The 23,618-nt window shown below is 45.0% G+C and overlaps 1 protein-coding gene across 1 annotated transcript; it reads left to right on the forward strand.

Annotated features, from left to right (window-relative positions):
- The first annotated feature begins 1,076 nt into the window (after positions 1-1,076).
- Positions 1,077-3,503, forward strand: LOC124657205. Its single transcript, XM_047195791.1, has 6 exons — positions 1,077-1,190; positions 1,428-1,499; positions 2,263-2,424; positions 2,499-2,552; positions 2,699-2,845; positions 3,126-3,503. The coding sequence occupies exons 1-6, from the start codon at positions 1,077-1,079 to the stop codon at positions 3,501-3,503; spliced, it is 927 nt and encodes a 308-aa protein (XP_047051747.1).
- The last annotated feature ends 20,115 nt before the right edge of the window (positions 3,504-23,618 follow it).

Raw genomic sequence — 23,618 nt, forward strand, 5'->3', positions numbered from 1 at the left:
TGAAACATGAAATATAAGAATATAACATAGTATGTGTACATGCCTAGTCGAAATGAATATGTCTCTGGATGGTTCCAAGACGACTTAGGATACACACCAAAGATGTTAATTGCGTCACGGCCCGGAAGCGAAAAAAAAGTTCCGTACAAACTGAAATAAATTAGGAGATGTAAGAAGTCAGAACTAATGGAATTGAAAGACGATTTTGAGCAATCTTTCCAAATCAATGTATGGATGCCTGAAGGTACGACCTATACATGCACGTAAAAGATGTTACCTCTCTTCGTCTTTCTTTGAACCTTCTAGTACCTCCGAAAGGCCAAATCCAACACACAACGATGTGCTTCTTAATTCCAGTGTTATCTCTTGTCTGTCAATCCATCTGGAGACTCGTTGCTTTTACAGAAGTAGAGGAAGAAAGAATAGAGCCGATATGGCGGCTCTTTGCTTTTCCAGGAAAGTATAAGCTCGTATCGGCAAGGGCGGACAAACCCCGTCACTGAGATCATGATGGCCTGGACCGCTGCATTAACCTGCTGCTTTCCTTCTCAGTTCTCACAGCAACACAACATCGATCCGAGAGAGGAAAAATTTCGTTTGCGTCGCTGACGTGCTTGAGGACATCGCAGGGGATGACTGAGAGATCGATTTTTATAGCTTGTTCTGGTGCTCGGAGGGGCAAGGGGAGACAGATGGACATAGCTCAATCCAGGAGGCAAAGCGATTTGTTATGAAACAGTGGGAAGGTGAAGCGATGGATTGAACTAAAGCCAAAAGGATGGTTCGTCTCTTCTAGTGGAGCAGTAAAAACATGCATGTCGTCTGTTCATATCATAGCGCAGAGAGATGGGGTGCTGCTATCAGTAGTGGAATCAAGCAATATAAATTAATTCTTTTCTTAGAAATAAAATATGATGTGGCATGTTTGCTGAGGTGGATAGGCTGCATGTTGAGAGAAATCACTTAGTGGGTTGCTCCTATTTAGATATTATAGATTCTGTGCTCCAAATAAAACAACTAATTAAGGAATCACACAATTCCAAGTTTTCTTTCAAAAAATACATTTGCTCGTACCTATGGCTCATTGTTATAGTGAAATATTGCTCGTTGTGTGGTTTTCCTTTGCATCATGCTACCTCACTTTGGTCGAATCAATAGATGCGGGCGGAAATACACGAATGGATGAGAAGGTAATGTTGTACACTCATGTTCCTTTGGTCCAATTCCTTTATTATTCACCCCATCATCATATACCTGAATACTTAGTCATGAAAATTATTTGGACTTCTAGCTAGTTGTTACTATTATATATTGATCACGAGGCAAATTATAAATTGAGACAACACATGTCAAACGAAGTACTTATATTCTAGGAGATTTCTACCACAATTCTATTAATAGTGAAGAACTAACATTTGCTCTTGCAGAACACGACTCTTGTTAGACCTGTGCCTTGGTTCGTCAAAACTCAAGATGGAGGAAGCAATATTATTTCACATGTATCTCTCTCTCCCTCCCTCTCCCTCTCCCTCTCCCTCTCCCTCTCCCTCTCCCTCTCCCTCTCTCTCTCTCTCTCTCTCTCTCTCTCTCTCTCTCGTTTTCATGCGCTTTATGTTTCTAATGTTTTATCATTCCTACATGAGCATTTGGCCGAAAACATGCATAAAATACACATAATTTCACCATGAATCGTGAACATGAAGATTAACTCAAGAGATTCTGGAATCCAAGCAACACATATACTTAACTCCCACATAAATAACAACATAAATGTACATGCATGGATGACTAACCTAATTCATAGTTGATTAAGCTAAATTATGGTCATTAGTCAAAAGGAGAAGGTACATATAGATAGTCAAAGCTATGGAGCCTACAAAATAAACATGCCACCACAACTAGCTGATTTGAAAAAGGCACCTAAGTCATGGTTTGTCGATAACTTGCCTTGACGTGGCAAGAATTAGTGGACATAACATTTTGCATCTCAAGGTTAGAGAGCCATCTCATCACAATCCTACAAAAATCACCGGAGCCACACATCCATAAAGCACATTGCCTCCAAAACAACATACACACTGCCACCATGATCCATGTTGCGCTTGGATATACGTTACACACTCCTAGACCATGCATGCTAGATTAGTGCTAAGAAGGAGGACCTGATACCTCCTCCAAGAAGATGCACCCTATGTTAATCATGTTTGAACTCTACAATTTTGTCAACAATTCAGTAACTTGATATATAACTTTCTATTCTAGTATGCAATGTGGCATACGGTTCCAGGAAAAAACTTCGGTCTTCGTGCTGAAATTAGTATATGGGACTCACCAAATCAAACGGAGTCTCAAGAATCCGGAGCATCCTTACAGATCTATTGTCAAGATGGAGGACACTACAACATGATTGAAGCTGGATTTCACGTATAATCATATCACTCATCATCATAAACTTAAATACTACTCGAGCCTTCTATTTATGCTAGTTTGGCTTGCAGGTTTCACCCTCTTTGTACCATAATAGAGACGTTCACTTCTTTACATACTGGACGGTAAGTGTAACCTTTCTATTTTAATAAAAAGTGTTTAGGTATAGGCTAGAATTTGGTGATAGTTTTAAAGTTCAAAGGCTTATCAGTTTAAGTATATATATTTTCTTTATACACAAGATTACATGTTTTCTATTATCATTCCTCAGAAGGACACCAAGTCAGCCGGCTGCTATAACTTAGAGTGCCCAGGATATGTTCCTACAACTAGAGCTGCACTAGTGCCAGGGCAAGTCATTACTCCTCCATCAAGCTATGGCGTGCAAGACCGCTACGTCAGGCTTAGCCTTAATAAGGTGCACCTTTTTTCCCGTAGAGATACTAATACAAGACCATATCAAAATATACATGGCTAGTTTAAAACATTGTTTTCCAATTTCTGTAGTACTTAAAACAAATAAGTTTGGACTTTATGAGTGTGAAGTATAATATGGGTTAAGTAATATGTGTTGGTGTTTTAGTATCATATATTAAAAAATAAAAATCTACTTAATTGTACTTCACATATAATTTTTCCAACTAAAACTTCCTACTCTTCTTTTGCTGAAAATGGTAACAACCACTCGTTAAATGCAGGATCCAAACTCTGGAGATTGGGTGGTGTACAGGCATGATTTAGAAACCCCATCCTTCTTGGGTTATTTCCCTATAGGGCTTTGCCCCAATATGCCAGTTATAGAAGCATTGACCGGATTCGTGAATTATTTCAATAATACACAGGGTCCTCCGATGGGCAGTGGGCACTTTCCCGATTTTGAGGATAGTGAAAACAAAATTGCTTACTTCAAGCATATTAAGAAATACAACTCCGGTGGTCATCCTTATGATCCAATCTTATTTGAAATGAAGTATCTAGTTGACAGGCCGGACTGTTATAAATTAAGTTATCCCGTTCCAGCTCTTAGCAGGGGATTTATCTTTAGCTATGGTGGACCAAGTGGATGTATTGGTTGAAACACAACTCTGCTTGATTTTTGTGATTCAATAAATCATAAATTTCTTTTTCACTGGAAAAATAACGTCCCTACTTGTTTCATATTTTCTGCCAAAAACGAAAAAAATGACAAGGTAAACTGAACTACAAACAAAAGACTATAAACAAAAAAGGACAAAAACGAAACGATTAATAAACAATTTCTATGTGTTTAGCTCACTAGCCATGCAATGGCTCATTAAGTATTGTAAGCGAGATGGCAAAGCTCGAGCTAGAAATACCTCGAATGCCAAGCGTAACCTCCTCCCAGTGTGTAATTGTAATAGGGTAGCCACGAAGTGTCGCCGATGGTTGCTTTCAAAGTAGATTGAGTCTTCTTAACTCCGAATCGGTGGCCACTTCAAGATAGATGTTCTCCGAGGTATCTCTAGGATGTTTCTTTAAAGTTGATTAGGTAGACACTATATGGATTTCATGAGCACATCACCACCATCGATATAACAAAAACCACCATCGGTGCAATCATAAGGAACCTTATCAGACAAACAAGTGATGAGGTAGACACTAACTTAACTTTTTGAGGTATAACTTAAACTTATCTTCTAACCTTGATAATATGTGATATGTTGTGTACGTATCTATTTATTTTCAACTATAAATGCATGCTTCATTTTTCATTTATAAGTTTTTCTTATTTATTGTGTACCAATCATCTATTATTAAATGACAGAAGCCTGGTTTTCGCCTCTGATTACGTCGGTTTCAAACCTTTTCATGGAACGAGAGAAATGAAAATAAAATCAAAGCGTGGTTGAACTTTGAGGGGCTCCCTCGGCAATGCTAATGGTAGTTCAGTTCGTCGCCAATGTCAGGAGTGCCCTTTTGTTTCCAAATGACTGACAATTTGTATCCAATCTTTTGCTGGAATGTGCCCGGTCTAAACAACCACGCGCTGACGCGCGTCGTCTAGCAGTCTGCGATCTCGAAAATTCTTCCAAGACCATGATTATGTGCCTTCAGAAAACCAAGCTCGATTTCATCAATGATGCGCTGGCATGTGAGATTGCTGACCCCTCTCAGCGGTATTTCTTCTTCCTTCCCACCGATGGCACCACACGAGGCGTGGCTATATTATAGAACCCTTCAATCGTCTAGATCACAAACCCCATCAATTTTGCAGTTCTCAATTTCGGCCACGGTAACAATTCTGCAAATCGGCATCTCCTTCATCCTCTCGAATATGTACGGGCCTATGGAGGACAAGGAAAAGCCCTTTTTCTCATGGAGATGAAGGAGCTCGTAAAAAAATAGCTTCTATTATAGTTTTAATTCTGCTAAAATGGGTTCCGCTGAAAATACTAAGTTGTGTGACTTGAACCAATAATGATTTTATTTCTACACCTATTGCACCACCTGCTCCTGAAGCAGCCTTCTATGAAATTAAACCTGCTTTATTAAACTTTATTATGAAAGAGCAATTTTCTGGTGTTTGTACTGAAGATGCCGCTTCTCATCTTAATAATTTTGTTGAATTTTGTGAGATGCAAAAATATAAGGATATAGATGGTGACATTATAAAACTGGAATTGTTTCCTTTCTCTTTGTGAGGTAGAGCTAAAGATTGGTTGCTATCTTTTCCTAGAAATAGTATTGATTGTTGGGCTAAATGCAAAGATGCTTTTATTGGAAAATATTATCCTCCTGCTAAGATTATATCTTTGAGAAGCGATATAATGAAATTTAGACAATTTGATAACGAACATGTTGCTCAAGCTTGGAAAATAATGAAATCTTTCGTAAAAAATTGTCCCACTCATGGACTGACTACTTGGATGATCATCCAAACTTTTTATGCAGGACTAAATTTTTCTTCAAGAAGTCTCCTGGATTCAGCTGCTGGAGGTACCTTTATGTCCATTACTTTGGGGTTTGCAACTAAATTACTTGATGATATGATGATAAATTATTCTGAATGGCACACCAAGAGAGCTCCACAAAGGTATGAAGGTAAATTTTGTCGAAGAATCCTCTTCCTTGAGTGATAAAATTGATACTATTATGTCTATGCTGGTTAATTGTAAAGCACATGTCGATCCAAATAATATTCCGTTAGCTTCTTTGGTTGCTCAAGAAGAGCATGTCGATGTGAATTTCATTAAAAACAACAATATCAACAACAATGCTTATAGGAATAATTTTGGTAGCAACAATTATAGGCCATATCCTTCTAATAATGGTAATTCTTATGGCCATTCTTATGGTAATTCCTATAGAAATAGTAAAAGTTCACCCTCTGATCTTGAAGTCACGATCAAGGAATTTATTAGTAAACAAACTGCTTTCAATAAAACTGTTGAGGAAAAGCTTGGCAAAATTGATATTCTTGCTTCTAAAGTTGATAGCCTTGCTCATGATGTTGATTTTCTTAAATTAAAAGTGTTGCCTCATGATGTTAAAGAAAGTAAAACTTTGAATGCCATTCAAGTTAGAATTGATGAAAATGTTAGGATGTTGGTGGAATTGCATGCTAGGTGGGAAAGAGAAGATGAAATTGCTAGAAACAATAATTTGACTAAAGTGTATACCATCACCACCAGTAGTAATGAAGTTTCAAATGCTAGCCACTCTCCTACTATTGATAATAAAGTAAATGGTGTAGGAAAAGTCCCCGCTCCTTCTACAAAATTGCCTGAAACCACTGAAACTGCTCCTAATAAGTGTGCTGAAATTTTTCGGAGTATGGGAGACAAGATTCCTTTTACCTTTGATAAATGAGTTTGATTTTGATGATTGCAATATCTCTGAATTAATTAAGTTCTTACAAAAGCTTTCTAGAAGTCCTAATGCTAGTGCTATAAATATGGCTTTTACAAAGCACATGACAAATGCTCTTATGCAAATGAGAGAGGAGAAATTAAAACGCGAAGCCTCTATTCCTAAAAAGTTAGAAGATGGCTGGGAGCCCATCATTAAGATGAAAATAGATGGTTTTGATTGCAATGCTTTATGTGATCTTGGTGCAAGTATTTCTGTTATGCCTAGAAAAATCTATGTTATGTTTAAATTGCCACCGTTGGAAAAAATGTTATTTGGATGTTCATCTTGTTGATATTGCTGCAAAGAAACCTTTGAGGAAAGTTGATAATGTTCTTATTATGGTTAACAATAACCTGGTCCCCGTTGATTTTGTTGTTTTGGATATTTAATGTAATGCTTCTTGTCCGATTATATTGGGAAGACCGTTTCTCAGAACTGTTGGTGTTGCTATTGATGTGAGAGATGAGATTATTAAATATCAATTCCCACTCAAGAAAGGTATAGAACACTTACCTGAAAAGATAGAGAAGTCATCTTATGACTCTATCATTAGAACAAATTATGATGTTGATGTTTCTTTACATGGTAATACTTGATGCTCGCATTTTACTGCGCCTAGCTGAAAGGCGTTAAAGAAAAGCGCTTATGGGAGACAACCCATGTTTTATTTACAGTAATTTTTCTTTTTGTTGAGTCCTAGAAGTTATTACTACTGTATTGACCGCTCCTTATCATTTTTATTTCATGTTTGTGCCAAGAATAGCCTCTAATAGGAAGAAAGTAATGTTTGGGAAAGTTGTTGTCCTGAAAACAGATTCTATGCTGTTACCATAAACATTCATAAAAATAGCCAGAGGTAATTTTGAGCTATCATTTTTTATGCATATGCCCCAGGTTATTATCTATCTTTCATTAGGTGACCACTTTTCGAGATAAGCAATAGAGCATTTTCGGAAATTTCGATCTTTACCTGCTGTTCTGTTTTGATAGATTTCTGCACTATTTGCATTTGCCTCTTAAAACTCTTTCTTTTTGAGTTATTTTGATCAGAGAACTATTTAAACGGTTGCTACAGTATCTTATGCATTAATAGATCTTTGATATATGTTAGTACTGAACACAAATGGATTTGTTTATTTTGATTGTACTAATGCTGCTAATGAAGAATTGTGCGAAATTTTTGTATGAAGAAAGTTTTCTAGTGTAGGGAAAGAAGAATGATATGATGGGATGAAGAATGGAAAAAAGCTCAAGCTTGGGGATGCCTGTGCACCCCAAGACATATTCAAGAGGTACATGCGTCAAAGCTTGGGTATGCCCAAGGCATTCCCTCTTCATCAACAAAGCAACATGTCATCTCTCTATACGCTATATTTTTATTTGATTCATACGCTATGTGTTGTTCTTGGAGCGTCTTTATTTTTTGTTATTTGTTTTGTTTTGTTTTGTTTTGTTTGCTGTAGAATATGTTGGATCCCAGCACATTTGTTTTGGAGAAATATCTGCTCCTTTTTAATTGCATAGAACGCTCTAGTTTTCACTATTATTGTTCTGCGAATGTTCACTTGAATTTTTTTCAGAGCTCGTTAGTATTCATTATTTATGTATGATTAGCTCTCTGGTCCATAATGTATTTCATCTCTGACAGCTATTTGAAATAAGTTGATTGGTGTTGGATACGAGTTAAATATTTCATGACTATAGTGATGCAAATGGAGCTTGTCTAGACTGTGGCATAGACTTTGGCATGTCATGTTGGATATTATTCTTGTCATATGCTTAGTATTTATTGTTTTGGCATGACTTGCTTCAAATGGCTGAGAGTGCATAATGTGTCATTGAAAGAATCATGTGTTGTTTCTATCATAAAGCATAGTATTGTGGTATTCTCCTTTGATGCTTTATTGGGTTGACTTGGCGCATGCTTATAACATGTTATGACTATAACCAATCAACTAAAGCCTCTATGATCATTTAGTTTTTGATATGTAATATCACTTTATTCTTCGATTGATAGTGTTTTGTCGCTATGCATGATTATGGCCATTATTGCTCTCTTAGTTGGTCGCTTCCAGTCTTTTGCTATCCTTCACCTGTACTGAGTATGAGCTCAACTCGTGCATCCAACCACCAAAAACCAGAATCGCCAATTGTCTCCACCATATCTACCTATATGTGGTATTTCACCGCCCACTCCAAAGTAAATTGCTTGTTTCCTACCTTTAAACCTTCAAAAATTATCACCTATTTTGTGTAAACTATAGCTCATGGGAAAGTAGTCTAAAAACTATTGTGGCAAGTTCTATGTTTTATGCATTTTTAGTTCTTATAAGTTGATTGTTGTGTGATAACCATGCTGTCATGGGGAACACCATCAATATGCTTTTGTTGAATATCATGTGAATTACTATGCATTCTCATCTTGTTTGAAGTAAGGGAGATTTACCATGAGTTGCAAATATTTGAGTATGCATATTGTTAGAGAGGAACATTGGTCCGCCAACTAAAGTCATGTTCACATGGTGGAAGTTTCAGCTAGGCAAAAGTCCAAATATTTTTTGGCCTTGCTTTCCCAGTATGGATGTCCAAAAAAGTTGAGATTCATCAAAATTGAGAAATCAAATGAGATCCATCTCCTAAGGACCTTTGTACAGAAGGCAAGGAGGTACCCCTTTGTGACACTTGATAAAACATATGTATGCAATGAAAATCCATGGAAGTCCAAGCTAATTAGGACAAGGTGTGAGCACTATTGGTATATTATGCATGAGGCAAGAAAACTTATAGGAAGTAATTATGCATAATTTATACTATTTATCACTACCATTGACATAAGTAGCACCTCTCAAAATAAATATTTTCAACACTCCTATTTCTTTCAAAATAAAAAGCTCTAGCACGTGGGTAATCCCTGCTTCCCTCTGCGAAGGGTGTTTCTTTTACTTTCATGTTGATTCTTCATCTTCTACTTTATGCACCAATTAAGAGAGCATAGTTGTCATTCTTAGTGCAATGTGCATAGTCCCAAAATTATTATTGATTGATTCATGACTGTGCTATTGCTTGCTCTTAAATTACTTGTATCTAGTCACCTCTTAAACTTTGAAGGTGTCCTTGCATTTATGTTTTGCTATTCCATAAGGACATGTTGAGTACCACTTTATTATGTTTACTCTATGATCATAAACACACAGTTGCTTTCAATGTACTATTATTCACGATCCTTTGTTTGAGTTACTCTTCATGTTATAACATAGTTGCTAAGGTCAATTGAATCATATCTATCATGCCTATGTTAGAGTACTTTGATCCAGCTCACAATGCTTTACATGCTTGATCAAGATTGTGTTGGCTTCATGTCACCTCAAAAATTATTTTGTTATCACTTACCTACTCGAGGACGAGCAGGAGTTAAGCTTGGGGATACTGATACATCTCAAACGTATCTATAATTTTTGATGCTCTATGCTTGTTTTACACCAATTCATATGTGTTTTGTTCACACTTCGTTGCACTTTTACATGATTTCCGGCACTAACCTATGAACAAGATGCCATAGTGCCAATTCCCTGTTTTCTGCTGTTTTTGTATTTCGGAAAAGTTGTACATGAAATATTCTCATAATTGGACGAAACAAAAGCCGAAGTCAATATTTTACCGAAGCAAAGACGAAGTCCGGAGGGGGGACGAAGAGGCGCACCAGGGCGCCCACACCACCCCTAGGTGCGGCCTAGGGCTGGCCCGCGCCTAGGGCATTTGTGGGGCCCACATTTGCCCCACTTACCTGAATCCTCCGCCTATTTATACATCTTCTTGGGAAAACCCTAGATACCCGAGCCTCCATCCACGAAAAGTTCAATCGCGGCCGCCATCGCCGAACCCATCTCGAGGGGTTCTGAAGCTCTTCCCGGCACCCTGCCAGAGGGGGAAATCATCACCAGAGGCATCTACATCGCCATGCCCGCCTCCGAAGTGATGCGTGACTAGTTCATCCCTAGACTATGGGTCCATAGCAATAGCTAGATGGTTGTCTTCTCCACTTTGTGCTTCATGTATCGATCTTGTGAGCTGCCCTCATGATCAAGATCATCTTTATGTAATCCTCTATGTTTGGTTTGCTGGGATCCGATGAATATTGTGTACTATGTTGGGATTGATTATATATTCATGTCATATGTTATTTGTGATCTTGCATGCTCTCCGTTGCTAGTAGGGCCAAGTGGGTACTTGTGACTCCAAGAGGGGGTATTTATGCTCGATAGTAGGTTCATGCCTCTAGTTTCATGGGGAAGTGACTTTATAACTTCTAAGGTTGTAGATGAGCTGTTGCTACTAGGGATAACACAACAATGTTTTATCCAAGGGTAATTCTATTTTTTACTTTACACACATTGCTTAATGCGATAGTCTGTTGTTTGCAACTTTATACTGGAAGGGGTGCGGACGCTAACCTGAAGGCGGATTATTAGTCATAGACGCAGTTGGATTATGGTCTAGGTATTATATTGTAATGCCCAATAACAAATTATCATAGTAATCATCTTGTCATGTAGCGATCGATATTCTGTCAATTGCCCACCTGTAATTTGTTTACCCAACATGCAATTTCTTTATGGAGAGACACCTCTAGTGACATGTGGACCCCGGTCTTATTTCCTTTACTGATAAATTCAACTGCAATCTTGTTCTGTTTACTTTCTGCAAACATCTCGTTCCATTCGATACGTCTAATCCTTTGTGTTCAGCAAACCGGTGAGATTGAAAACCTCACTGTAAGTTGGGGCAAAGTACTTTGGTTGTGTTGTGTGTAGGTTCTATGTTGTTGCTGACGCCGGTAGTGCGCCCTGCCACTAGTCAGCCAACAACACCTTCAGAAGTCACGCCTTTCTCCTACTGGTCGATTAAACCTTGGTTTCTTACTAAGGAAAAACTTGCTACTGTGCTCATCATACCTTCCTCTTGGGGTTCCCCAACAGGGTGAAGTCAGCATTACGATAAGCACCATCAAATGGCAATAGTAACACAGTAGCAGTAGCACAGAGGAGATGGCACCGGAAAATATCCCAGTGCGGAGTTGACTGTAGAGCAGTGATGATGACAGAAGGGCCGGGGTTGCCAGCTATCTACACTAGTGGTAACTCTCCAAATAACATGTGTTGGGTGAACAAATTACAGTTGGGCAATTGATAATTGTGAGGGCATGATAATGCATGCTATGATAAGATAAAGGTTACTGTTGTATTTAATTGGGCATTACAACATAATACATAGACTGTAATCTAGCTGCGTCTATGACTAATAATCCACCTTGAGGTTATCATCCGAACCCCTTCCAGTATTAAGTTGCAAGCAACAGCCTATCGCATTAAAAATGTGTCTAAAGTAAACAATAGAATTACCCTTGGATAAAACATTGTTGTTTTCTCCCTAGTAGCAACAACACATCTACAAATCTAGAAGTTACTGTCACTCTTCCAGAAAACTAGAGGCAAGAACCCACTATCGAGCATAAATACTCCCTCTTGGAGATACAGGTAACTACTTGATCAAGGGGATACTTTGCTTTTTTGGTCTGATAATTGGGTGTTACAGAATTCCTTTAGACCAATGTGTAGAAGATTCCCAAGATTATTCTCTTTTGTGATCAATGAAAATTGTTCCGTGGCCCAGGTGTACCATACCCAGGAAATGGGGAATCTGTTCCATAGACCACTGTCAACACAGGCTTACCAGGAACTTTTGGATCTGCAAAGTCTTATGCAGAATAATCCTTTAACTGAGGACAGGGATGTTTGACAGTATTGCTGGGGTGAGAAGTATACATCTAAAAGCTTTTATGAACATATACATTCCCATTTACAAGTGCCCAGAGTATATAAGTGGTTGTGGAGGTCATGTTGTATTATGAAGACAAAGGTGTTTGCCTGGTTGTTGTTGGTGGATAGGCTTAACACCAGAGATTTGTTGCAAAGGAGAAATTGGAAGGTGACGGATGATACACACTGTGTGCTGTGTCCAGGAAGAAACTATGAGGATAGAATACATTTATTCTTTGAGTGTAATTTCAGTGTCAGAATTTGGAATTATTTGCAGATAGAATGGCATCAACATGATCAGATGCAAGACGTGATAGATCAGGCCAGAAGAAGCTTTCAACACCCTTTCTTTATGGAAGTTATGATGGTGGCATGTTGGAACATTTGGATAATCAGAAATGAGAAGATTTTCAGAAGTGAAAGGAGCTCCTTCACTAAGTGGAGAAGCAAGTTCATCCATGATATCACTTTACTGCAATATAGGATTAAAGACAAACATAGAGATAGTTTTATTTCTTGGATAAAGTCTCTACCTTAGAGGTTGTTTTCCTGGTTTTTTAGCCTTTAAGGTTTTGAGCTTTTTCTTAGCTTCTTCTCTTCTTTTGTATATATTGCAGACTTTTTCTATGTTTTAAATAAAGAAAATATGATGTGAGGCTTTTGCCTCACAGTCCAGGGTCAAAAAAAAGGTAACTACAAGTACCGGAGAGCATGCAAGATCTTAAATAACAGTAGTATGATAATATGATGAACAATCTGATCACAATTCCACAATTTATCGGATCCAAACAAACACAACACCGATTACATCATATGGATCTCAATCATGTAAGGAACCTCATGAGATCATTGTATTGAAGTACATGGGAGAGAGTATCAACTAGCTACAGCCAAGAACCCGTAGTCCAGGGGGGACTACTGACAAACCCTCATGGAGTCGAAATGGAGGCGGTGGAGTCGATGGAGATGGCTCCGGGGGTCAATCCCTGTCCCGGCAGGGTGCCGGAACGGGAACTTCTGACCCCCGAAACTTGTCTAGACTATTGCGGCGGCGACGGGACTTTTCGTGGATGGAGGCTTGTATATTCAGGGTTTTCTCGTCGAAGTCTTTATATAGGCGAAAGATTTAGGTCGGTGGGGTGCCTGGTGGCCCCAGACCATGCCTAGGTGCGGGCTAAGGCCAGGCTGCGCCTAGGGGTGGTTTGGCCGGCCCCTGGCCCCCCGTCTCTCCTCTGGACTCCGTCTTCGTTTCGGTAAAATAGAAACTTTGGCTTTTGTTTCGTCGAATTCCGAAAATATTTCCTATACAACTTTTCTGAAATACAAAAACATCAGAAAATAGGGAACTGGCTCTTTGACATCTTGTCAATAGGTTAGTTCCGGAAGATGCATAAAAGTGCCACGAAGTGTAGACAAAACATGTAGAAATTGGTGTAATACAAGCATCGAGCATCAAAAATTATAGATACGTTTGCGACGTATCAGCATCAAAACAAAAATGGTCTCCACCTCATCGGAGCAACTAGAGCACACCTCGCACGTGCCTGCGCTGCAGGATCTCCAGCTTCTGAAGCAGCGCTCAGGGGAGCTGTTGCGTTCCTTCACGCAACACTTCACCGACCTCTACCTCCAACTTCCAAAGGTAAGTGAAACGCCGGTAGTGAGCACTTTCGAGGTGGACACCACCAACCGACAGATGGTGAAAGATCTGATTCTTTCTCCAGAGCCGGTCACTGTCGCCCAGCTCTTTCAGATAGAATATGAACACGCCAACAAGGAGCTGGGCGAGGAAAGTTTGGCAGAGCCCTCACCGCAAGGAAAGTTTCTCCGCCGCTTCAAGTCAAAGTCTCCTCTCTGGTAATCCAACGGTACACGAGTTCCAAGCACATTAGAGGAGGATTCCCCGGCACGCCAGAGTAGGCAAGGCTCAAGGCTGGGGGATTGCGTCATTAGTACGCGACCCTCTCTAGCCCATCTGCGGATTATCATGCCTCCTATCTAGACAGCGTGAAGTGTTCTGCGGGTAATAAATAGGGACACGTCGGGTTGCCTCCCCGAGGCACACCTGACGCGAGTCCCTCATGCCATATTTATTTTGGAGGAATCTGAAGCGGCAATTATTCTGCAGGAAGCAAATAGGGGCGCCTTGAGTTACCACTCTGAGGCATGTCTGACGCGTGACCCTGAAGTCGTATTTCTTTTTGGATGGACCTTTTGGAGGCAGCATTGTAATCAAAACAGTCGCCAAGTCCTTCAAGAATGTGCTATGCACCTATTGCCATTAGATTTACTCTCCTGAATCCTGATATAATTGTCTTAAGGCGTTCCCTGAGTTCTCGCTAAACTGCGCTGCATGAGCTGGGACTCGGTGTCATGCCTTAGTCGGGGCAACCCATCAGCTCTATGCCCGGAAAACGAGCTCTAGCGCCGGGTTCGCTACCCGCACTAAGCCACCTCTCCAGGGCCTCCGGAGTCTGGTTCACTCATGCAGCATGAGTACCCGAGGAACACATCGCACGTGCAAAACAAGGTGCATATGCTTACGGTTACCTCCCCGAGGAACCAACAAGGAGTTGTGGTAAAGCCTAAGGCGCAGGTCTACGGTTACCTCCTCGAGGAACCAACAAAATCCGCTGACAAGATACCTTCTTATACATGTGCAAACCTTACGGTCGCCTCCCCGAGGGACTTACAAGGAGACACATCAGAGCCTACATGTGAATCTTATGGTTACCTCCTTGAGGAGCCATCAAGAGAACACATACACTACACCCCCCACGTGCAAACCTTACAATCACCTCCTCGAGGGACTAACAAGGAGTCACATTAGAGCCTACATGTAAAGTCTTACGGTTACCTCCCCGAGGAACCAACAAGAACAGGCATACAGGACACCCCCTACGTGCAAATCTTACGGTTACCTCCTCGAGGAAACTACAAGATGTCACGGCAAGGCCTACATGTAAATTCTTATGGTTATCTCCCCGAGAAACCAACAAGAACATGCATACATGATACCCCCACGTGCTCAGCACATCAGAGCCTACACGCAGAGTCTTACGGTTACCTCTCCGAGGAACTAACAAGAACACGCATACAAGACGATTGCCTTCAGAGCCTACATGCAGAGTCTTATGGTCACCTCCCCGAGGAGCCACCAAGACCTCGCATACAGGATGGTCATTCTTTGGATCCTGCAAATGCAGTCCTATGGTCGCCTCCCCCAGAGGGCCAAGATGGACGGGCGCGCAGGACAATCTCTACATGCTGAGCCTTACGGTTACCCCTCTGAGGAGCTGGCAAGGAAGGGCATCTAGGGCATTCTCCTCTAAGGGCCACCCGAAGAATCTCACGGTTGGCTCCCGAGGGACCTGCGAGGACGGGTAGGCCCAGTGCGGTGGCCACAGCATGCCTCGTGGACAGCAGAGTTGGCGAAGAGCACGATGGCTCGCCCAGTGGGGCAGGGACATTATCGGACCTCAACCAGGTACCCCCTGGTATGCTGCCATAATGCAACCACCATCGGCATCAGTGGACGCCCAAAGCCACAACCTCAAAGAGTCAGGTTTGCAAGCAGTCTGGATTTCTCCTCTGGAAAGATCTGAGATGAAGCCGCGGGCAGGGACCTCACGCCACGAAGGCTAAGTGTCCTCCCGCCTCAAACCTTCGCTGATTTCGGGGACGGTGAGCTAGGGCTGTGCATGATGTCTTATCCGGGATCAGCCTCCTCGAGCTTCAAGCCTAGGCTATCGAGCTCTGGTTTCGGGCTTACCCGTCACAACCACCTCACCAAGATACTTGATGTTGGATGTCTCGAGCACCAGACACACGGGAACCAAGGGACATGGAGCACAGAAGAAGCGGATATTTGGGCTGCCTCCGTGAGGAATCAAACAGTGCATCATTGCCCAGAACAAGGAACATTAAGATTACCTCCCCGAGCAATCGGCGGGGCCATGACGCCTCTCGTGGAGGACCTAGTACGATCCTCTCCAAGGCAAGTTCCTCCGCGAGGCTGCAACACTCCAAAAAGCTAAGTTCCCTCTGTTTCCTTTTCTCGCAAACTCTTCGTGCAGTTTTTAGGCGCTCTTGTCCCTTCTAAGAATACTATCAGAGGACTCCGAGGCAAACCCTCGCGAGTTATCTTAGCTACCTCGACCGGAGGGTTGCAGGCGTTGGTCCTGATCGGACTAATGACCATGTTACTTAAACCAGAGGATAACCTCTGAGACGATACGTGACGGAATACAACGACGTGAGAAACCTCCGCTAGAGTTGGGAGGTCACACTAACAGGAAACACTTCATTCAAAATCAAATTCATATTACAGATAGTGCTTCACGGGCGAGGCCTACAATATATTGTTGCTAACTACACTCCTGTCACCAGAAGGAGTACACCCTTTTCCCTATGACAGGCATCGGATCCTCCAGGAGCAAGACAATCCACCCATCGGAGAACCCCCAAAGGCTCCGTGAGCAGGCCATCACTTGAACAGGAGTGGGTGCGCGACGGTGACACGGCGGCCGTCGGGGTCCCAGACGCTCACCCAGAAGTTCCCCCCACCGCGGTAGCGGAGGTACAACCGGACCAGTGCGAGAAGGCATTCTCAGTGACGAAGCGCCTCTAGCCGACGGTGAGGAGGAGGACGTCTGGGCCACTCCGTTCAGCGTTGACGTTCCAGTACCGGCTTCCGCCGGTATAGTACAGGGCCATGCCGCCGGGCATTTCGCTGGCGCACTCCCTCGCGAAGGACACTGGAAGTCTCAGCTTGTCGCACCAGTCGGAGACATCGAGCACGACAAGGAGGTTGGCGAATAGGATGGCTCGGCCCCCCTCGGACTTCACAGCGGCCAGACGAGGCCGAGGCGGGTTCGGCTCCGGTGATTGGTCTCCGCATTTCGTCCGCAGCTTCTTGTCACGCCTCCCCTCTTGGGGGGATGACCCCCGGTATGCCAAAGGCATGCCAAACCGGATGGTTTGAGCCATCAAGATACCGGTTTAATGTTCGTACCGGAGCACAAAGACAAGAAGTTGGCTAAGTGAGGCTAAGCCGGTATCCCCAAGAGGGGTATGCCGGAACCGGGTAAAGAAGACACCGGGCTACCGGAAAGAAGAGCAAGTCGGCAGGACTGGTCAAAGATTCTCTCCAGAGCTAGAAGACAAAGATGAGCTAAGCAAAGTAGCTTTAAACGAAGGGTTGATGATAAAGAGGAGGATGACGATGAAAGAAGCCGGAGGACGTCAGCATCCCTGATTAAAGAAGACCCCGGTGTCATCTATGATTAAAGTAGCTTTGTAAAGTAGTTTGTCTAGTCAAAGATGCCATTAGGGTTTCTTGCCCTGTAAGCCACCCTCTCCCCTATATAAGGAGAGGGGGCAGCCCTCTTCACGGGCACGGACGAAGCGATGTGTAGAAACCTGTAACCTGTTGAGATCAATGAAGAAGATGATATAGAGCGAGTTCTTCCTTATGTCTTTCTTCTTCAAACTCTAGCCTTGGCTAAGTTCTTGAGGAAACCATCCGGAAGTTCATCCCATCTAATCACAAACCCTCCCCCGAATCCTCTGGCGTCCATTCGGCCCCAACTTAAGCCATCCTACGGCATCTGTCTGTTCACCACGACGACAGTTGGCGCCCACCGTGGGGCATGAAGTGGCGCTTGCTGGAGTACATATTCGGGCGGGCATCCTCGAGGTCGCCGGCGAGCGGACAGTGTCTGCGCTCATCCAGCGTTTCTACTCCACGGACCTCATCAACCTGCCCATCAATGACAACGCGGGCTGCTTCGCCAACGGCGGCATCTTCCCCAAGAACGGCCGCATCATCGAGTTCGGCAGCCACCGCGTCTACTTCGGCACCGTCCCTGTGCGCCAGTGCCTCTCGCCGGTGCTGGTGGCACCGGACCCGCCAAGGTGGCTCTGTGCTGGCCGCGCCGCCGGCAGCGTCGAGGTGATGATGGCCGGCGTGGCCGGCGCGGGCAAGGAGGTTGCGGATGAAGGTGCAGGTCGTGCGGCATCGACCCGTGCGGCCAAGCCACCGCTGGAGCGCGACGCTGGCGCTGCGGGAGCATCTTCCGCGCCACCGGCAACACCACTCCAAGCGGCGATGAACGTGCTGGCAACGCCCATCGCGCAGAACATCGACCCGGCGGCGGCTCAGGCGGAGCTGGAGGCACAACGCCAGAAGCTGCTCGCGAACGGCGCCGACATCGTCCGGGCGCAGCGCGAGCTGAACCTAACCCTACGTGAGTACAACGCTGCCCATGGCTTTGCTTACGTTAGCGCTCATGCTGCTAGGATACCGGAGAACCGGCTTAAAGCTCGCAATCTAGATCAGGATTTGCGTAAGGAAGTTCTTACCGGCAAAAGTACCTCTGCATCTGTTAGCATCGTAGAGAAACCTAAGTATAGTAGCCCGGATAAAACCATAAAAGCTGCTAAGGCTGCAGTAGAGCTGTGTGACTCGCTTACCGGGGATGCTTTGGCAAAACAGCAAGAGCGTGTTAGAGAGCTGCTGGAAACTATCGAGCAGCAAAATGCTGAGCAGCTGGCTAAGCTGAACAAGGCTGTGGCCTCAAAATCCGCGCGTTCAACAAAGAATGCCGGAAGCAAGTCCCATGGGCAGGCCTCGTCCCCCATCCGGACGGAAGGAGAGAAAAAGAAATGAACGCACAGCGAGATGAGCGTGTACGATCCGGTTCTTGCCGGTAAACAACAAGCCGGGCAACATGATGCCGGTAGAAAAAGCCAAGGGGCAGATCGAGGCTACGCCAAAGGAGGCTATGCCGGGAACAATCATGCCGGTAGATATGAAACCGGGCAAAACTATCCGGCTGCAAGGGCAGCGTATGATGAAGAGGAGATGCCTCCACCAAGGTGCCGGCGAGGCAAGGGCCGCGGCACCGGAACGTTACGATGAAGCTGACTCAACAAGACTCACCGCTTACCGGAACCCTTTGGGAGAACGCCTGGGAGAAAGGAACTTGCCGGAACGGGATGCGAGGCACCGTCTGGACAGAGTGTACACATGCCGAAATGATAGAGGCGAGAGGGTCCTCCGGGTCCAAAGTGCTTTGGCCCAAGGATCATGAAAGAGCAACCACCAGTTCGCAACTTTCAGTTGCCCCGTGACACCAAAACATACGATGGCACCACTAAGCCGGAAGATTGGCTCGCGGATTATGTGACCGCGGTATACGTCGCTGGAGGCGGAGGTTGTGTAGCCGGAGGAGGAAACCGGCGTTGGGCCGTGAGAATCGTGCCAACGTTTCTGGTAGGACCGGCAAGAATGCGGCTGAACAACTTGCCGGCGGGAAGCATAAACGGTTGGTTGGACTTTGAGGAAGCTTTTGTGAGCAACTTCGGCGGCACCTACCGAAGGCCAAACAGGCCTCGGCGGCTCGCTTTGTGCGTGCGGCGCCGCGGGAAACAGACCGGGATTACCGACCCGGTGGAACTCCACTAGAAACTCTTGTGAAGGAGTGATAGAAGCACAAGCCATTGCTTGGTTTAGCCAAGGATGCCGGCGAGGTTCGCCTTTGTGGCAAAGGCTGCAGCGAAACATGCCAACAACTTTGGCGGAAATGATACGTGTGGCGGATAACTATGCGTTGGGAGACCCAATGCAACCGGCGATACAAGCTGAGCCGGAACAATCAAACCCGCCTCGGCAGCGCCGGGAACAATACGGGACAACCGGAACAACAAAAGGAGGGAAGATTTCCCGGATCGAAGGTACGGTCCGCGGCAAGTTCTTCGTTGTGCAAGAAAACTACGATGCCGGCGGCAGCCGAGAGCAGAGAACCGGATCGCAGCCATGGGCAGGTCCTAAGAAACAATGGGTCGAAAAGAAACCCTGGGGCCAGAAAAAGAATTGGCAAGAACCCGCGAAGTACACCATGGAAGCCGCCATGGATCAACCTTGCCGGTGGCACACGCCGAATCCGGCTCATCCGTCAAACCACTTGACAAAGGATTGTACTTGGACCAAGTACTTAATGCAAAAGGGGGCGGTAAAAGATGCGCAAGCACAAGGGTGCAACACAATGATGCCGCCACCACAAGATATGCTGCGCCAGCAACAACTACCACCACCACCACCGCTTACTGGAGCAAATGCTTTACCGGTACAGCCTCAGTCAAACAGAGCGGCGGTATCGGCAAGTCAATCGGGTGGGAGAGGGCCACGGCCAACCACCTCCACCGGCACCTTTGGGCCGGAATGTTTATGAGGACCCGGACGTGTCGTTGTGTCGTGTTCGTCAGCGAGCCGACGAGACGGGCGGAGCCTACATCGCCGTTCCATGGAAGTGAACGCGGTGATGCGGCAATACCAAAATACATGTTGTGGTCGAAGCAGGAAATCTCATGGTCGATCAAGGATCACCCCTAGGTTATGCCTAACCCGGGTGGTTATGCTCTCGTGGTGGACCCAATCATGAAAGGGCCAACGACTCGCGTCAAGTTCAGCAAGGTGCTGATAGACAATGGGAGCAGCATAAACATAATGTACCGGCACACCATGCATACGCTGGGCATAACAGAAAACATGCTTCAGCCAACTCACACAACGTTCCACGGAATCGTTCCGGGTTTGTCTTGCGCACCGGTTGGAAAAGTCCGGGTGGATGTGTCGTTTGGAGGACGTGACAATTGCCGGGTTGAAAACGTTGAGTTCGAGGTGGTGGACTTAGATAGTCCGTACCATGCACTTGCTGGGGAGACCGACGCTGGCGGCCTTCATGGCCTCGACCCACACGGCGTATCTCAAGATGAAGATGCCGGCACCTCGTGGACCCTTAGCTGTGGTGGGAAACTACGGGATCTCGGCTGGAAGCCTGCCTGCCGGATCAAACCCTAGCGAGAATCGCTGGTGATCGCGGAGGAAAAGAAGAGGATGCAAGCTGCGGTTGCGGCTGGCTCGATCTTCACGGTTGAGCTTAGCGGCAATGAGTGCAAGCTTGAGCGCTCCGGCGTTCAAGCCGACAAAGGAGACAAAGGACATCGTCTTGGACCCGGCTTTCCACTGAGCGTACCGTTCGTATCGGTGCCGGCCTCGGTGAGGCATAGGAAAGCGCGCTCGTCGGCTTCCTCCGTGAGAATCGGAATATCTTTGCTTGGTCAACGAGAGGACTTGGTAGGTGTTCGAGGGAGCTGGCTGAGCACTCTTTGAATGTCGGAAGGATGCGAAGCCGGTGCGACAACCCTTACGCCGGTTTGCTGAGGATAGGAGGAAAATCATTGGAGAAGAAGTAACAAAGTTGTTGGTTGCCCGTTTTATCGTGGAGGTGCTGCACACTGAGTGGTTAGCTAACCCGGTGCTGGTTGAAAAGAAGAAAGATGAGAACCTCGAGGCAAAAGCTCCAAAGGTGTGGCGCATGTGCATCGACTACACCAATCTGAACAAGGCTTGCCCAAAAGACCCTTTTCCTTTACCGCGGATCGATCAAGTGATTGATTCCACTTGCTGGGTGTGAGTTGTTGTCTTTCCTGGATGCTTATTCCGGTTTCCACCAAATCCCCTTGAAAAAGGAAGATCAAATAAAAGCTGCGTTCGTTACCCCGCACGGGGCTTATTGCTATGTCACTATGCCTTTTGGTTTGCGCAACGCTGGTGCAACGTACCAGCGCTGTATGCAAAAGTGTTTGTTTGATCAAATCGGAAAGAATGTGCAAGTTTACGTGGACGATGTCGTGGTAAAAACTAAGGCAAAAGAAACCTTAATCGACGATCTCCGGCAAACATTCGATAACTTAAGAAGATTCCGGATGAAACTTAATCCGGCAAAATGTACCTTCGGTGTCCCTGCCGGCAAGCGCTTGGCTTTCTTGTATCAAGCCGGGGCATTGAGGTCAATCCGGTAAAGATCCGGGCAATCGAGAGAATGACGATACCGCAAGATCTTAAGGACGTGCAAAAGTTTACCGGAAGCTTAGCATCGCTGAGCCGGTTCATAAGCTGAGTTAGGAGAAAAGGCCTTGCCACTCTATGCTTTGATGAAAAAATCCGATACGTTCGTCTGGACCCCTCGAGTGCGGACGCGGCGTTTAAAGAGCTAAAAACAATGCTAGCCTACTGCGCCGATACTGGCTTCGCCGTTGGAAAGAGAACCCATGTTGCTATACATAGCGGCAACTAACCGGGTTGTGAGTGTTGTTGTGGTGGTAGAAAGAGAAGAGGAAGGAAAAACCGTCCAGAGGCCGGTATACTACCTGAGCGAGGTGCTCTCCCTCTCAAAGCAAAACTACCCACACTTCCAGAAAATGACTTATGGCGTGTTCATGGCCGCCACGAAACTTAAGCACTATTTTGAGGAACATCCTATGAAGGTGGTGAGTGAAGCACCCATCTTCGATATCATGTGCAACAAAGATGCTAGCGGCAGGATTGCAAAATGGGCAATCCAGATATCACCATACGTACTAGGTGTATGAAAGAAGAGACGCCATCAAATCACAAGCTTTAGCTGATTTCTTGGTCGATTGGGCGGAAATGCGGTACAAGCCCCCGGATCAAAGGATAGAATGCTTGGAAGATGCACTTTGACGGATCCAAACTCAAAGAGGGTCTAGGTGCCGGTGTGGTGCTAACCTCACCAAAGGAGATCATCTCCGGTATGTTTTACAAGTACATTTCGGGGCATCAAACAATGTCGGCTGAATACGAGGCTTTGATCCATGGGCTTAAGGTCGCAAAAGAAATCGGTGCACACCGGATCATTTGCTATGGAGATTCAGATCTTGTGGTACAACAATGTTCAGGAGATTGGGACGCAAAAGATGCCAACATGGCCTCATACCGGTTTCACGTGCAAAAGATTGCCGGCTTCTTTGAAGGGTGTGAGTTTCACCATGTGCCGCGTGCGGAAAATGAAGCCGCGGATGCTTTGTCCAAGCTGGGCTCGTCCAGGCAAGAAATTCCTCCCGGAATAGCCTTGGCACACTTAAGAGTACCATCAATCAAGCCGAGTCCGGAGTCGGAATCAATTTTTGTACCGGAATCACATGTTGTACCAATGGATATCGACGAAGGAAACCCGGGGACTGTTCCGGTAAGCTCGGGGACTGTTGGTAAGATCGGGGCTACTTGCCGTACCGGAAGAAACAATGCTGGTGGACAACATGGACATAGACGAACCGGTATTCCTGGTTCGGGAGGCACCATCATGGGTTGAACCTATTAAGGAATTCCTGATCAACGACACTTTGCCGGTTGACGAAAATGAATCGAGAAGGATCCAGAGGAGGTCCAAAGCTTACACCATCATCAATGGCGAGGTATACAAGAGGAGTGTTACCGGTGTCCTCCAAAGGTGTGTGAAACCGGAAGAAGGAAAAGAAATGCTCGAGGAAATCCACCGAGGGGAGTGTGGGCATCACGCTTCGTCAAGGGCACTAGTGGCAAAAGTGTTCTGGCATGGGTTCTATTGGCCAACGGCTTTGGAGAACGCGGAGGATCTGGTAAGAAAATGCAATGGGTGCCAGAGGTACGCCAAGCAA

This window comes from Lolium rigidum, chromosome 5, assembly GCF_022539505.1.
Source record: "Lolium rigidum isolate FL_2022 chromosome 5, APGP_CSIRO_Lrig_0.1, whole genome shotgun sequence".
Taxonomy (NCBI): domain Eukaryota; kingdom Viridiplantae; phylum Streptophyta; class Magnoliopsida; order Poales; family Poaceae; genus Lolium; species Lolium rigidum.

Excerpts from the sequence above, each read along its gene's own strand:
- LOC124657205 (XM_047195791.1), top strand. The coding sequence starts at position 1,077 with ATGGCTCATTGTTATAGTGAAATATTGCTCGTTGTGTGGTTTTCCTTT. Across the intron at positions 2,425-2,498 it reads TGATTGAAGCTGGATTTCAC|GTTTCACCCTCTTTGTACCA; the intron begins GTATAATCATAT and ends TTTGGCTTGCAG. Across the intron at positions 2,553-2,698 it reads ACTTCTTTACATACTGGACG|AAGGACACCAAGTCAGCCGG; the intron begins GTAAGTGTAACC and ends ATCATTCCTCAG.